This window comes from Monodon monoceros, unplaced genomic scaffold (assembly GCF_005190385.1).
Source record: "Monodon monoceros isolate NGI ecotype Baffin Bay Population unplaced genomic scaffold, NGI_Narwhal_1 Super_Scaffold_10, whole genome shotgun sequence".
NCBI lineage: Eukaryota > Metazoa > Chordata > Mammalia > Artiodactyla > Monodontidae > Monodon > Monodon monoceros.
In genome coordinates this window covers 4,721,434-4,736,698 of record NW_021703766.1, presented here as the reverse complement: position 1 = coordinate 4,736,698, position 15,265 = coordinate 4,721,434, and the positions used below count along the sequence as shown (strand labels likewise).

Below are 15,265 nucleotides of genomic sequence, written 5' to 3'. Positions count from 1 at the left end.
TCCGGGGTCTTCGGGCAGCCCCGAGCCTGGCTCAGGGGAGGCCCTGTCTGGGGGCCGTGGGGCCCTGTGTGCACCCCAGCGGGGAGCAAGCAGGCCGGCAGCCCCGTGCAGCCACTGAGTCCGGTCTCTCTCCTCTTGCAGCATCGCTGCCGTGAGGCTGGCGGACGGTGTCACCTTCGTGGTCTACGAGTTCTGGGAGACAGAGGAGGAGTGGAAGATGTAGGCCTGGCCACGCACGTTGTCTAGTGTCAGCCCTCGGTCGGGGGTTAGGTGGTGGGGCGGGGACCGGCCCCGGCCCCCTCTCCAGGCCCTTCCTTGTCCCAGAGGCTCCTTGGCGGGGAGGGTGAAGAGTCAGGGTTCCAGCAGCATCCACTGCTCATCCACTTGGAGGTGGCATTTCTCAGGCTGGAGCTTGACCCCCTGAACGTGCTCTGCTGGGCCCTGAATCTGGGCTCCTGACCGGCCCTGGGAGCAGAGGCCAGGGTTGCTCCTGTTTCAAAACTGCTGCCCGAGGATAAAAATCCAGAAAGTTCTCTCAGTGAAGGTTGCTCATGGGGAGGCAAGAGCCAGGCTGGGCCCCCGGCCCCACCTTCGCACCAGGGTTCTGAGCCCCGAGCTTGGCTGACTGGGGTGTGGGCCCCGAGAGCTCACGGGCGGCCCCCTGCGTTGCAGGCACCTGCAGAGCCCCGTGTGCAAGGCGTTCCGGCACGTCAAGGTGGACACGCTGAGCCAGCCCGAGGCCCTCTCCCGGATCTCCGTGCCAGGTAGCGGGGAGGAGGGCCTGGACCAGCTACAGAGGGAGCGGGGACGCCACGGGCCCGGTAGAAACGGCTGAGCTGAGGCCCAAACCATTCCCTTAGCTGCCAGGAAGTGTAGTCCACCAGACAAGGTGTCCCCCCTAGACAAGGCAGGGAGGCCTCAGCCGCGCCCAAAGGCCAGGGCCCTGAAAGCGCCCCCAGGACAAGTACCTCTGTGCCCTTCGTAGGGCCCGGCCCACGGCGCCCCCTGCCGCCCGCCTGGCACAGAGTTGGCACCGGCAGAGGAGCGGCAGCCTGCAGGCCTCGCTCTCTGGCCCGGAGGGGGGAGGGGCCGCTGCAGCCTCCTCCCCCTGACACGTCTCCCTCCCTCCTCTCCAGCTGCCTGGTGCACCCTGGGTCGCGACTGAGCCCCTGCCGCCCTGCTCCCTCTGATGAAGGACGTGCACTCTATTCTAGAAACTGTGGTATACGAGCTGTCTTTTCAGTAGAAGCAGGTCTTTTCCCGCTGGTTGAAGTGAAGGCGAACCCCCCCCCCCCCCCCTTGTTGACACAGCAGCATCGAGCTGCTGGGCCTGCTGCAGGAGTGAGGGGGAGCGGCCCCGCCCCCAGCGCATGGCCACACAGGACCAGCCCCCACGTCCTCGGCCGGGCTCGCCCCTCACCCTTCTCTCCCCTCCTGGTTGCCACTCCTCCTCCTGTGAGGAGCTGGGACCCTGTAGTGGCCCCCGGGCCGAGCCCGCAGGCGGCAGTAGACCCCATGTAGCCAGTGCCCTGCTAGGCAAACAGCCGCCTGGGACAGGCACCAAATAAACTAGCGCTGGGGACGGCTGCGTGTTTGTTTCCCGTTTTCTAGTAGATGACAGCGGGCGAGTGAAGCTGTCAGGATGCTCGGGGCCCCTTATTAGCCCTGAAACCTGAACCAAGTCGCCTCAGCTGTCTTATCTGTCAAGGGGAAGTGATGCCTCTGAGGTATGTATCTTGACAAATAAGTTCACGCCTGGTGCGCGGTGCGGGGGGGGGGGGGTTCCCCACGACCACCCTCGGCTCGGTAATTCACCAGAAGGCCTCTCGGAACTCAGCCAAGCCATTCTACTCGTGGTTAACGGATTATGGCAGCAAAAGCATACAGACGGAACTCAGCACGGCGGAGGGTCCCGGAGGGACCAAGCTTAGGGGTGTCCCTTCCCTTCCCAGTGACACGTGCAGACAGCACCTGGTTCTCCCAGAACTGCCAACCAGGGAAGCTCACCTTCAGAGTTTGCACTGGGGGGCGGCTCTGGCTGACCTTAGCCTCCAGCCCCTGTGGAGGTCAAGCTGATCCCAAGTGGCCCCAGGTAAACAAAGATACACGTGTCAGGACTTTCCAAGGTCCTAGAGGTTCATCACCTCCTAAGAGCCGAGGGCAAAAGCCAGACCTCCCTGGACACAGTCGATCCTTGACTGCACACCCTGTTCCAACAAGCCAGAAGAACCTAGACTTAAAGGTGATTTCAAGTCTGATGCTGGAACCTCTGTAACTTCCCTGGCCGCAGTGCAGGAGAGACAATACACAAAAGTCCCAAGGGACAAGAAGAGAGCCATGCCTCCCTTTCCCAAAGCAGGGCGGAAAGGAGGGCAGGTAGGGAGGGGGCTGCTGGGGAGCCAGGGGAGGAGGAGAGAGAGAAAGGGCCTGGAACTGGGCCGCAGTGCCCAGTGAAATCATGGGGGCTTGTTGGAAGGGTAAAATGCAGATTCACATCCCAGCTGAACACGTCAGCATCCTTGCACTGAGCCTCTGTTTTCTCATATGTGAAGTGGGGAGAAGACCCCTCCCTTTGAAGATTAAGAACTGCCTGGCTCACGAGAAGGCCACTGCAGGAGGTCCTGCTGACAGCGTCACCTCACCCCACCCTACCGTTCCAGGCTGTTTTACAAAAAATAACCTCAGGGGGTGGAGGCTCTTGGAGGCGCAACTGAGGAAGCCCGCCCTCTGGGCCCGTGACCCTCTGCCCCAGCTCTCGCCTCTTGTAGGCTAGGAGCTGACTGCACCCACGGGCACTTAAGCACCTCCTCAGATTCCGAGTGGGTGGAATAGGCTCTGAAGAGAACAAACATCAACCCTAAAAGGGATAAGAGCCTCCACTTACTTTACACTCCAGTGCGAGGCACTTGGCAGGCGCCGTCGCTGCTTCCTGCGTCATCCTGGGATCCGCAGGTAGGGAAACCGATACCCAAAGGCAAGCAGCTCAGCAGAGGTCAACACAGCCACGTGGCACTGCTTCATCCAAACGCTCTCAGAGCAGCTGTCTGCCCCCCAATGCTGTGCTCTAACCACCTCGCACACAGCAGAGACAGGTGCAGAGGAACGGCTCCGGATTAATACGGTCGATCCCAGTCCGGTTCCCCCAACAGTTAAAGATGGAAATACCATACCACGTGACCGAGAAATTCCCCGCCCCCGGGTATATACCAGGCCCAAAAGAATTGAGGCACTTAAGCAAGCAAGCACTTGTGACCGCAGCTTATTCACACGAGCCAGAAGGTAGAAACATCAGTGGACGAATGGACAAACCCAGGTCTATCCATGCAGTGGATCGTGATTCAGCCATAAAAAGGAACGAAGTCCTGACCCCACGGCCACAACACGGGCGACGCTTACACACCCTATGCTGAGTGAAAGCAGCCGGTCACGGAAGGCCACATTTGCACGATCCCGTGCACACGACACGTCTGGAAGAGTTCAATCTATAGAAATGGAAACTAGAGTAGGGGTTGCCGGGGGGCTTACTGCTGAGGAAGGCGTTTGGGGAAGCGATGGAGGAGGTAGGTGCTTGTGTGCCAGTGCGGAGGTACCCAATGCCCCTGCAGCGTGCACTTCAAAATGGTTAACTTTATGTTACGTGAATCTCATTTAAAAAAGAATCACAACTCACCTGCTCAAACAGGTTCAGCATCTGTGTCCCTTGCCGTGTCCCGTTCAAAACCCAAGCTTCCACGGGAGGCATGTGGCCGCCATCCTGTGTGCGACACAGGCAACCCCTCAGGTACTGGGCTGCTGCGGTCCCTGTTATGCTGGGAGGGAGGGGCTGCCCTCAGTTTCGTTTTAGAGGGGAACAAACAGGATGGGAACGAAGGGCTGGAGAAGGAAGGAAAGGAGGAGGTGCCGACCCAGGTCCCAGGAAGGACACCGAGGCTAAGAATAGCACTCACGGAGGTTTTCCTGGGTCAGCAACCTGAGGACAAGGGCTGTTTAGAGCAGGGACGGAGCCTGGCCAAGGAGCCAGGGCCGGTAAATGGCAGGCGGAGTCAGCTCCGATGTTCCAGACCCAGAGCCCGTGCTCAGAGCCCTGTGCCACCACCCTGATCTCAAGCACGCCGCTTGAGCCCCTCTGTCCTCCAGCTGCTATCCCGAACCAGGGGGAGGCACGCGCGGTTGGAGGAGGTCAGTCCAGGAGATCATACCTGCCTCACGAGCTCAGACATCAGAGGGCAGCATCCCAGCCTGCATTTCTGTGCATCACGTCCTTGCGTGGTCATGGCCGATCTGAGGCTCAGTCCTATGAGAATCCCCTCCACCTGTCAGAGATGGAAACGATCGTACCCAGGGGTGACACCTGTCATCCCTGCAAGAGCCCCACCCTCATCTCTGCTCAGTATTAGTGCCAGGCCACCACCTCCCTGAGGTGCCTTCCAGCTTTGGCGTAAGCCCTGTGGTCCTATTTCCCTTTTCCCCTTAGCTGCCAGGAAGCTCAGTGTTCACCTCCTCATACTCCCAACCTAGCTTTTCTGGAAATAAAACTACCATTGCTTGGGTGCCCCCACCAGCTGCTGTAAGTACATGATCACCTTTAGTTCTCACACCGTAAGCCCACATTGCCTCACACACAGTAAGGCTGCTCTGTTTTGCTGGTGGGGAAATTGATTCGTAGAGGAGGTTCATGAACTTTCCAAATCTTAAGTAAATGGCAGAAAGTATTCACAACCACTCCAACCCCAAAGCCACTTCATACACTGCCTCTCTTTTCGGCACGACCCTTACCCGCCATGCTTCGTTCTTACCCAGGACCCTCTGTGAAGGACCCTCCGTGAAGGGTCCTATCACAGCCCAGCCTTCCTGGGCAGCAGCACAGTGCTAAGCACACAGGGTGTAGATGATAAGTCTCGGACCATCCAAACCCGCTGCCAGCTCTGGGGTGATACATGCTCCAGGAAGTCAGTTCTGCCCTCACATGTGCCTGTGCTGAGGCCCTCGTCCAGGAGGACGCTGTGGCCCCTGCAGGGTGTGGCAGGCCGTGGTGGGGCTGGTCAGTGAGCACTTGGAGAAGGGGCCTGTGTCCCCCTCACTGGGTCAGAGTCTCCACCGCCAACAGCCAGGGCACTGGGGGGCAGGGGCCCCATCCCCACCCCCTGGGTCAACTAGTTCCCACCCCCCTTGGCCACTCCTAGGAGCGGAAAGAAAATGGACAATGGAATTTAACCCAAAATCAGTCCCAACCCAGGCAGCCTTGAGTTTCCCAAGCCTCAGTTGCCTCACCTGGAAAATGGGCGAGTTTGAAAACATCATGCTAAGTCAAAGGAACCAGACACAAAAGGCCACGTATTGTATGCGTCCACTCATGTGGAAAGTCCAGAATGGGCAAATCCCTAGAGACAAAGCGGATCCATGGTTACGGGGAACCGGAGAGAGGGCGGAATAGGGAGTCAAGGCTAACGGGTCCTGGGTTCCTTTGGGGGTGACAAACGTGTGCAGGAATTGGATATTGGTGATGGCTGCACCAGTCTGCACATCTAATGCGCACCGAATTGTACACTTTAAAAGGGTGGACTACGTGGTACTTGAATTACATCTCAAAAACCAAAATTAATACAGGTGGATAAACTGGAAAAAACCAAACTCTAACAGTTCTACCAACAGCCTCACACACACGTGACACGAGATAACAAACAAGGCCCGGCTGCTGCCTACCTGGAGGGAGGTGTCTAAAGGACGTCAGCCCATGCAGGCTCTGGCACTGCTGGCTCCTGGCAGATGTCCCAGGGCAGAGGAAGAGCGGCCTGAATCCAGCAACATCCATCCAGGGGTTGCCGGGCCCTGGGCAGGGTCAGTGCCGGGGACAGCGACGCGGGAGCCCCTGGCCCCGTCTTCCTCTCCTCCCCGGCCGTGGGCAGATCCCTGCCCCCTCAGCCGCAGCTCCAGGCGTGGTTCCTCACCCCCGGATCGGGGAGGGAATCATGGAGCAGACAGCGCACTTGGCCTCCAGGCTCTTCAGGTTCAGCCAGCGGAAGGGGCGGGGGCTCTCCTCGTGTCCCCCCCGCCCACTGGAGCGAGGCCAAGCACAGGCTGTGTGGCCAGCTCTGGGCACGCATCTCCTTGGGCATTCCCCCGTGCCGTGGCACTGCCATCCCCAACGGATGCCGCCCCAAATGCCCTCTGGGCTCTCACCCACCGAACAATGCCCTTGCCTCGTGTCTTTGATCTCAGCACCCCAAAGCAGGGCTCTCTGGGCCTCAGCACCTGCCTCCCAGTTATGGGTTTAACTTATTTTTCTGGGGGACACAGTTTAAGCCCTAACCTCTGGAAACCGTGAATGTGACCTTATTTGGAAATGGGATATTTGCAGATCCCAATTAAGTAATTAAGATGAAGCCATACTGAATTAGGGTGAGCCCTGTAAGAGGGAAATTGAGACAGATACATAGGGAAGACGCCCACGTGAGGGAGGCGGCAGAAATTGGACGCATGCAGCCACAAGCCAAGGAGAACCAAGGATGGCCAGCAACCAGCAGAAGCGGGAAGAGGCAGGAGGGACCGTCCCCCTAGAGCCTGCAGAGGGAGGGTGCCAGCCCCGCCCACACCTTGATCTCAGACTTCTAGCCTCCAGACTGTGAGAGAGTGCACTGCTGTTGCCAGAAGCCCCCAGTCTGTGGTCACTTGCAGGGCAGGCCCAGGACACTAAGAAACTCCTCACCACTGCACCAGAAACCCTGGGAACCAGAAGAAGCCCAAATGAGCAGCCTGGGAAGGCAGAACGTATCCGTTTCTCCAGCATCTTTATGATGAAATAACATCGGTCTCACGGCTGGATGCAGGCAGCCGGACCAGGGCAGCCGTGGAGACCCCATCCCGCTCAGCCGCGGGCCGCCCCTCAGAGCAGCTCCATGACAGCCGCCACCGTGCTCTGCCCGAAGATGAAGGTGCCGACGAGCACGGAGACCACCCCCCAGGCCTCCAGGAAGCACCTGCCAAGTCAACAAACTCACGTCAACACGCGCTCTTCTTCTGGAGATCTGCACAGACGAGCCAAACACATGTAGAAAACTTATGATCTGAAGCCTAGTAGAGTCACCAATTTGGAAAAAATTCAGGTTACCCTCCTTTACCTGTAGGGATGGGTTTCTGAGACAACAGGAAATAAAGTACCCATGCAATTGAAAAAAAAATACAACTCTCACCCAATCTGTTGTTTCATAACCTCGTTCCTTCCCAATATTTTATCAAAGACAAAGAAATAGGGGGAGGGAGACACTAGTTTCAAACTCCCTTCTCTTCCGCTTCTTTTCTTTAGGGGGTTGATGCCCCCGAAAGTGAGGAAGGAGAAGAAAGCCCTAGGTCACACAGATGGGAACAGCGGCTGGGGGGCCACGGAGGAGGGGACAGAGGTAGCTGGAACTGGTGGTCACGAGACCACATCCACAGGCTTCATAACGTAACCAGGAGAGACGGTGCAGACAGTGAGGCAAGAGCCACGATAATAAGATTCCCACGAAATGATAGGGATATTTCTGGCCCGTTAACAAAGGCCACAAGGATCCGTTGTCATGGAAAGACCATCTCCAGTTACACAGTGTGGCAGAGCGGCAGCTCGGTGCCGTAAACACCCGCCTGCCTGAAAGCGGGGAGAGAGGTAAACGTGACGGGGCTGCTGGCTCCTCGGGGCAGCTTTGATGGATCAGGAAGCCCTAGAGCAGCGCTAGGATTAAAAATATCCTTAAAGCCCATCAGTAACAGCTGCTGTGAACTTGGACTGAGGCACCACACAGAAGCAGCAAGACTTGAAAGGGCGCTACAGGGAAAGAACCATGTAGGAGGCCCCCAGGCAACCGGGGCTGGTGCTAAGCCCAAGTCAGCTTTAGACATGCCCAGAAAAATGCTTCTCAACCCAGAAGGGAGCCCAGCCAGGCCTGCCGCTGTGGGAAGACCAAGCTCGGGCTCCATGTGGCTGGACGAAGGGGAAAGAGAGGCTGCAAGTGGGCCCCAAGTTCATGGCTTCTGTGACATAAGAGAATCTGTACTGGGCTGAATGGTGGTCCCCCAAATTCACATCCACCTGGAACCTGTGAACACGACCTCATTTGGAAATAGGGTCTTTGCGGATGTGATGAAGTTAACGATCTGGAGATGAGATCACCAGGACTGGGGGTGGGCCCTAAGCCCAATGACAGGTATCCTCAGAGGAGAGAAGCAGAGGGAGACTTGAGACACAGACACAAGGGAGAGGCTGTGTGAGGACAGAGGCAGGGATGGGAGTGATGCGGCCACAAGCCAAGGACCACCTGGAGCCACTAGAAGCAGGAAATAGCACAGAATGGAATCCCCCCAAGAGCTTGCAGAGGGCGTGGGGCCCTGCTGACACCATGATTTTGGACTTCTGGCCTCCAGAACTGGGAGAAAATACATTTCTGTTGATTTAAGCCACAAGCAGCCCTAGAAAGCTACTAGTGTCCTCTCTAGCCGTCTTGGCCTCAGTTTTCACATCTGTGAAATGGGACCAAGATCTGCACAGACTCCCGGGTCCCTGGCACCGGCTGAGCTCTGGCCCATCACCCGTGCACACACTTTCTCAGTGGGGTCCAACTGGGCACCTCGGTGGCAGAGTACATGGTCCAAGTCACACCACAGGCCAACCCAGCGGAGGGTACTCCGCTGAAAAAAGGGATGGTCCAAACTGTCTTGTCTAACCAGCAACGTGGAGCAGGGAGGGGGTAAGCGTTGGGCCCTGCGTCCAGTTGGCCAGAGTTGAGCCCCAGCTCTGCCCTACTTGCCACCCGCCTGTGGGTTGGTTTCTGCCTCCTCGTCTTTGGGATGGAAATATCCCAGCATCGCAGGGTGAGGAAGGAGTAAAGGGGCTGAGCGTGGGGCCCAGCACTGAGGCATCATCCAACCAGGACCTGCTGTCCTGTTAACAGAACGTGTTGCCCTGGTGCATGGGGGAGCCCACGGCCTCCGGAACTCAGGGATCTGTGGGGCAACAGGACCAGCCTGTACCCACCCTGCCCGGGGTCTGAGTTCAGGATGGGGAAGCACGCACGACTTGGGCCTCAAGACGCCGGAAGACCCCAAATCGCATAAAGCTCCAAGCAGAGGCCACAGCGCTCGGAGTGCAAAGACGGCCGCGCATGGACTGAACAGGGCGCGGTGTGCTGGCCTGGGATGGAGCCCCGGCTCAGCCGCCCCCCCGCTGTGTGGACAAGGCCCCCCTCCCGGCCTGGCCTGCAGTACCCTCACACGCAGGACCCGGCGGGCGAGCAGCCTTCACACGCCCCTCCCGCTGAGCCCCGCACACGCTAGAGTCGACACCTTCACATGCACACACTTACTTAACTCGGGGTCTGACGGGCTCCACACTGATGGCACAAATGAGGCACAGACCTGCAGAGGAGACACGGGGTCACACCAGCTCTTCGTTATTGAACCCAAAGCAGCCCCGAGCTCGCAAGGGCTCAACCAACACCCAGCAGTCCCCAGGGACCCGAGAGGCTGCCAGGGCCTTTGCCCAAAGTGGCCCCGCAGGCTCACCTGCCCCTGGAGAGTGGGCACCGAATGGTGGCTAATGGCGCCACTGTGGGGTCCCCGCTCGATACCCCCTAACACCTTGGCCTCTCCAGCGACAACAACAGCACACACTCACGTCTCTGATGAGATGCAGTGGGTCAGGGCCAGACTCGGGGCCTCACCCCTGAGACGCCTTTGACAACCACCAGCTGCCTTTGTTATTTTTTTCTTTCTGTCATTTTTTTTTTTTCTTTTTTAATCATGCTACTGAGATTTGAAGCCAGACAGCTCTGCCTAAAGATCCTGTGGATCTCCCCGCTGCCAAGCCTATCCTGGCCCGTCCTTTCCAGCACGGGAAACAGCTAGAGCTACAAGGCCCCACCCAGGACATGGACTCCCAACCCATACTGTGTGTTCAAGACACAGCATCACTGGTCCATCCGCCCTAGACGGTGGTTGGCCGGCAGGGGCAGGAAGCCAAGGGAGGTGGTGAGGCACTCGGACCCCATCACTCATGTCTGAGAGCGCTTCCCAGGGCCAGGGGCCGCAGGATCTGGGGTTTCTGCCCCTGCAGTGCTTCCCCTTCTCCGGGAGCCCCTAGCCTTGGCCACCCTGGGTCTGCCAGGCCGGGATAACCCTCAGGACAATTTGGCTGGAATTTCACCTCATCACTCACTAACACTGGGAAGGTTCCCTAGGAACCCATCCATCATGGAAACTGTGTTTGCCTCCCAGATTGGGGGACAAGGAGGAAGATGTTTGTGGGGCACCTTTCAACCATAGGAGTTTCATATCATTGAAAATATTAAATGAAATCCTACAGCGAGTGGCAGCAGCGGGAGGGGAGACAAGGCTGTGAGGCTGACTCAGCCCCGCTACATGCTAGCTATTTCACCCAGGAGGCCTCAGGGCCTCCGTCTTCCCATCTGTAGGCTGGGTTGATAACAGCACGCCCACTGAGATGTTAAATGAGGGAAGGTGTGTGAAGCCCCGGCCCCCCCGCGCCTGGCCCAGTAAACAGGGCTGGGAGCCATCCCTCCTCCGCGGGCTCCCACCCCCCACACATGGCCCTCACCTGGGAAGATGAAGATGAAGAAGGAGCTGACGCCACCGATGATGCCGACGATCTCGCTGAGGTCGGGCAGGAACAGGGCCATGGCGAGCGTCACGGTGACCCACAGGACGGTCAGCAACATCCGGACCCATGGCCCCGAGGGCTCGGCCAGGGGCTGGGGCCCACACGCCCAGCAGCAGCCCCTCCTCCAGAAATCCTGCATCACTGACCTGGAGGCCACGCACTATGGGCTCCCACGGGCTCCCGGGGGCTGTAGCCCTGCTCTCGCCCACCACTGGGTGCCCCAGAGTGCCCCCCACCACCACCCTGCACACCGGCAGGGCTCACGCCCTGGGAACCCCCGCCGCACATGGGTAGCCGACAGGGCGGGGCCACATTGGGCCGCCAAGCTCCGGGGGCCAGGCTCCAGTCCTGACACCAGCTGGGCGACGCTGGCCAAACCACCTGACTCCCCTGCCCGTCTCCTCCTCCAGGAAACAGAGGTGAAGACAGTCCCCACGCCACATGGGCTGGCGTGGCGCCTGGCACGTGCTAATTTTCGACAGGTGCTGTGCTCTGCACTGAACCATGTCCCACGAGCTGGCCTCACCTCCCCAGGAAGAGCACGACGGGGTAGGCAGTCACGATGGACACAGTGAAGAGGACCCGGGCAACGATAATGATCCCATCGTTGCCTGGGTAGGACATCAGGATGTCAGCAGAAACGTCTGTCCCAAAAGTCAGGAAGCCGTACACGCCTGTGAAGGGTAAAGGGGGAAACACAAGAGAGCTGATTAGAAAAATGCTGTCCCCCCACCTCAACTCCGACACGCAGACAGCACCCAGATCTACCGCTGCTAAGGTTTCCCCTAGGAGCTGACAGAAAGTTCTAGAATCTCCCAAGGCTTTCCTGTCCTCAGTCTACAGAATCCTGGTCCTTCCGATTCAAACTCCTGCTGGGCAAAACTGTCCCTTGTCCTTCTTCCAAACAGCTCACGGCACCCGTACAAGGCACCCCCTCGTGGGCGTGGACTGACTGGAAGCAGTCTGAACAATGCTTTCCGTGCCCTGTCCACCCCACCCTTAGAGCACCTAGAGAAAGAAGCTGTCAGTGCGCCCATTTTCCTGATGGGGAAAATCAAGACCCAAGGTGTCAACAACTGTCTGGAATAACACAGCTCATTACAGCAGAAGTCAGGTCCCTACCCCACAACCCAGCACTGCCTCTCGGCCTCCGCGTCACCTGCCCGGTCCTGAGACATCCATCGCTGACCAAGAGCTGTGGTTTGCTTTGGTTTTTCTCCAGTCCCAGGATCCTGCTGGCCCTGGACCATCTGAAGGAGACTCTCAATCACCGGGTCCAACTCAGGGGCCACAGAATGAGAGAGACCTCCCCTGCTAGACAAAAGTCACCCAGCAAGTGTCCAAGGCCCCTGACACATCTGTGGGAGCCCAAGAGCTCCCTGAATCAGAGACTCTGATAGGCTGACGAAAGAAAGGGCTGCTAGTAGTCAGCCTGAGCCCGGGCCCTGGGCTGTGCACCGGATGTGCCGTGGGACCTCGGGTGTGGCACAGCCCCTCTCTGAGCCACACTTCTGTCACCTCTGAAGACCCTCCTGTGGCAGTGTGTGGATGGTGAAACCCACTGCATCCAAGAGAGTGTTCTGTAAACCACTGCCTGGATCTAACGCTCCGACAGCCATCACTGACGCCATCCCACGAAACAGGCACGCAGGGGCGTGGGGTGTGAAGAGCAGGGGCTTAGGAGACAGACGGGCCAGGGTTTGCATCTCAGCTTTGCCACGCCTAATTGGGAGACCCTGGACAAGCCATGGCAACCCTCTGAGCCTCAGTGGCCTCCGCTATGAATTGTGGACTCTCCTGGGGGTGTTAGGGACAAAAGCAGCACAGGCAGTCAAACCACTTAGCACTGCTCCCAGGACGCGGTAGGGTCTCTATACACACTTGTGATTATCCCGGTTTCTCCCACTGCTCCGCACCCAGGTCCCGGGCACCCCGCACGGGCCTTACCTGTCAGCGAGTAGACAAGGCAGCAGGCCAGCAAGGACAGCACGGAGACAAGGGCCCAGTGCCCGAGGCTCTGGTGGCGCATACTGCAGTAGATGGACACGGCAGCTTCATGACACTGCAAGGGAGCAGCAGGGTCAACGGGAGTGGAGCCAGCTGGGTGCTAGAATCACCTGGCGCCATCTAAAAAGTCTCAGTGTCTTGGGACTTCCCTGGTGGTCCAGTGGTAAAGAATCCCCCTTCCAATGCAGGGGACATGGGTTCAATCCCTGGTCAGGGAACTAAGATCCCACATGCTGCAGGGCAACTAAGCCCGTGCGCCACAACAAAAATCCCGAGCGTCGCAACTAAGACCCGACACAGCCAAAAATAAATAAATAAAATATTTTTAAAAATACAAAAAAAAAAAAAAGTATCAGTGTCCCAAAACATGGGTAACAACCCAAACGCCCACCAAGAGCAGAAGGTAGAAGTCGTCAGAGATTCATGTGTAGAATACTACACGGCACTGAAAAGGGGTGAACACAACTGCACACCTCAACACAGAGAGCCCTGCAGCTGTAACATGGAGCAAAAGATGCCAAAGAAGAACATTTCCGTGTACGTGAAGTTCAAGTTACAACCAAACAAGCCAGGACGGGGTCTCAACCGCATCATTGCTGATGCTTGGGGACTGTCCTGCGTATGGTGGGATGCGGATCACGTCCCCTGGCCCTGACCCACTAGATGCCAGGAGCCTCCCCCACAGGCGTGACAATCAAAAATGTCTGCAGGCATTGCCAAATGTCCCCTAGGGGGCAAAATCACCCTCAGTTGAGAGTTACCGTTTGTGGTGACAGAGGGCAGAAGAGTGGGGTGGGGTGGTGCTATTGAGGGAACATTCCAGGGGTGCTGACGATGTTCTATATCCCCATCGGGGTGGTGGTTTCATGGGAGTACACATATTTATGATTTATATACTTCCTACACTGTATCACAGGCTCAATTTGTTTTTTTTTTTTTTTTCGGTACGCGGGCCTCTCACTGCTGTGGCCTCTCCCGTTGCGGAGCACAGGCTCCGGACGCGCAGGCTCAGAGGCCATGGCTCACGGGCCCAGCCGCTCCGCGGCATGTGGGATCCTCCCGGACCGGGGCACGAACCCGTGTCCCCTGCATCGGCAGGCGGACTCTCAACCACTGCGCCACTAGGGGAGCCCACATGGTCAAATTTTTAAACATATAAAATACATGTAGCCAATGCCAGGAGCCCACCTGTGATGTGGACTTTATTTATCTGGGGCAGGTCCTGGGCAGCGGTGTTTTATCAGCAGCCCAGGAGACCCTGATGAGCAGCCAGGGGTGAGAGGTGCTGCTGTATCTGGATGTGCCCTATGGGTTCTGGGATTTTCCCAGGCTCCCAGGGCAGGGTTCCCACCACCACATCCATTCACTCACTTCTGATCAAAGCCAACAGGATGACCGTCCATGCCTGCCCACTCCCCAGGCTCAAGAGCCCTGCTCCCCTCGCCCACCAAGCTCAGCCCACCATGGTCCCTCTTCGCTGCCTCAGGGCCTTTGCCCGTGCTGTGTGCTCTGCCTGCGATGTCTCCTGATCCAGCCAGCTTCTACTCATCCTTTAGGAAAGCCCTCCTCCCCAGCTGGCCGAGTTCTGCTCTCACGCCCCCCATGTGAGCACATCTGGGTTTGCTGGTTCAGCGTCTGTCAGGTATGTGGTGTCAGACACACCTGCCTCCCTCATTCCCAGCACAGAGCCTGGCCCACGGGTGAAGGGCACTCCGGCGGTTACTCAATCATCCATCCCTTTGCCCCACTTACAGCCACGAGGCCTCCCTGCACCCAACCCCAGCTCTCCACACTCAGGTCCTTATATCAGCGCCCCTTGTTGCGAGTGTGGGGTACCCATCAACCATCCTCACACAGTCCCCACCCTCATGGAGTGCCCACTGTGAGGGGCTGGGGCACACCAGCCTCAGGCCTCCCGATTCCAGCCACAGAGGCGGCGTCCAGCCTGGGGCAAGCACGCACGTGCGCGCGCACACACACACACACACGCCCTCAACCAACAAGCAGTGGAACTCAGGATCAACGTTCCCACCTCCTATACTCCGGAACCCAGACATGGGGGAAAGGATGCTTGGTGGTTGCAGGATGGGGCCCTGCCCTTCTTCCTGTTTCTCCTAAGCCTCCTGGATTGTGTTTCTCTTGGTCTTATGCCGGGAAATAAAGCTTCTGAGGGCAGGGCTGCCCTGCTGGGACAGCATCCAGGACGCTGACTGGCCAACAGCAAGCTCACTATTCACTACGTGATGGGATGCGGGGCAGAGGAGCATGTAGTGGGTAAGCAGTGGAAACGGTCCAAACGGCCACCAGCTGAAGAAAGGGAAAACAAGCTATGGACTCTCCAAACAGTGCAATATCATTCAGCCGTGAAAAGGGACGCGGTCCTGACACGTGTACCACACGGACGATCCTCAGAAACACCACGGTGAGTGGGACTTCCCTGGTGGCGCACTGGTTAAGAATATGCCTGCCAATGCAGGGGACATGGGTTTGAGCCCTGGTCCGGGAAGATCCCACATGCCGCGGAGCAACTAAGACCGTGCGCAACTACTGAGCCTGCGCTCTAGAGCCCGCAAGCCACAACTACTGAGGCTGCACGCCACAACTACTGAA

General features: G+C 58.0%; 2 protein-coding genes across 8 annotated transcripts in view; one reads left to right on the top strand and one right to left on the bottom strand.

Moving 5' to 3' along the window:
* NECAB2 (N-terminal EF-hand calcium binding protein 2) overlaps positions 1-5,775 on the top strand; it is a 33,287-nt gene extending 27,512 nt beyond the window's left edge. For 4 of the 7 annotated variants that reach the window (XM_029213445.1, XM_029213444.1, XM_029213441.1 and 1 more), the window contains 4 exons: positions 142-219; positions 673-764; positions 1,137-1,727; positions 3,683-4,184. In XM_029213445.1, coding sequence (XP_029069278.1) covers positions 142-219; positions 673-764; positions 1,137-1,165 — 199 coding nt within the window. In that variant the 3' untranslated portion in view covers positions 1,166-1,727; positions 3,683-4,184. Of the gene's footprint in view, positions 1-141; positions 220-672; positions 836-1,136; positions 1,728-2,552; positions 2,660-3,682; positions 4,185-5,640 lie in introns of those variants that run through there. The other 3 variants (XM_029213442.1, XM_029213443.1, XM_029213440.1) reach the window with 3 other exon arrangements.
* A 1,099-nt stretch (positions 5,776-6,874) lies between these two features.
* Positions 6,875-15,265, bottom strand: part of SLC38A8 (solute carrier family 38 member 8) — a 30,517-nt gene continuing 22,126 nt past the window's right edge. The window contains exons 7-11 of the mRNA XM_029213448.1: positions 12,596-12,710; positions 11,175-11,322; positions 10,586-10,794; positions 9,336-9,387; positions 6,875-6,977 (exon numbers count right to left, since the gene is read on the bottom strand). Of these exons, the coding sequence (XP_029069281.1) occupies positions 6,884-6,977; positions 9,336-9,387; positions 10,586-10,794; positions 11,175-11,322; positions 12,596-12,710 (618 nt within the window). The 3' untranslated portion in view covers positions 6,875-6,883. The remainder of the gene's footprint in view (positions 6,978-9,335; positions 9,388-10,585; positions 10,795-11,174; positions 11,323-12,595; positions 12,711-15,265) is intronic.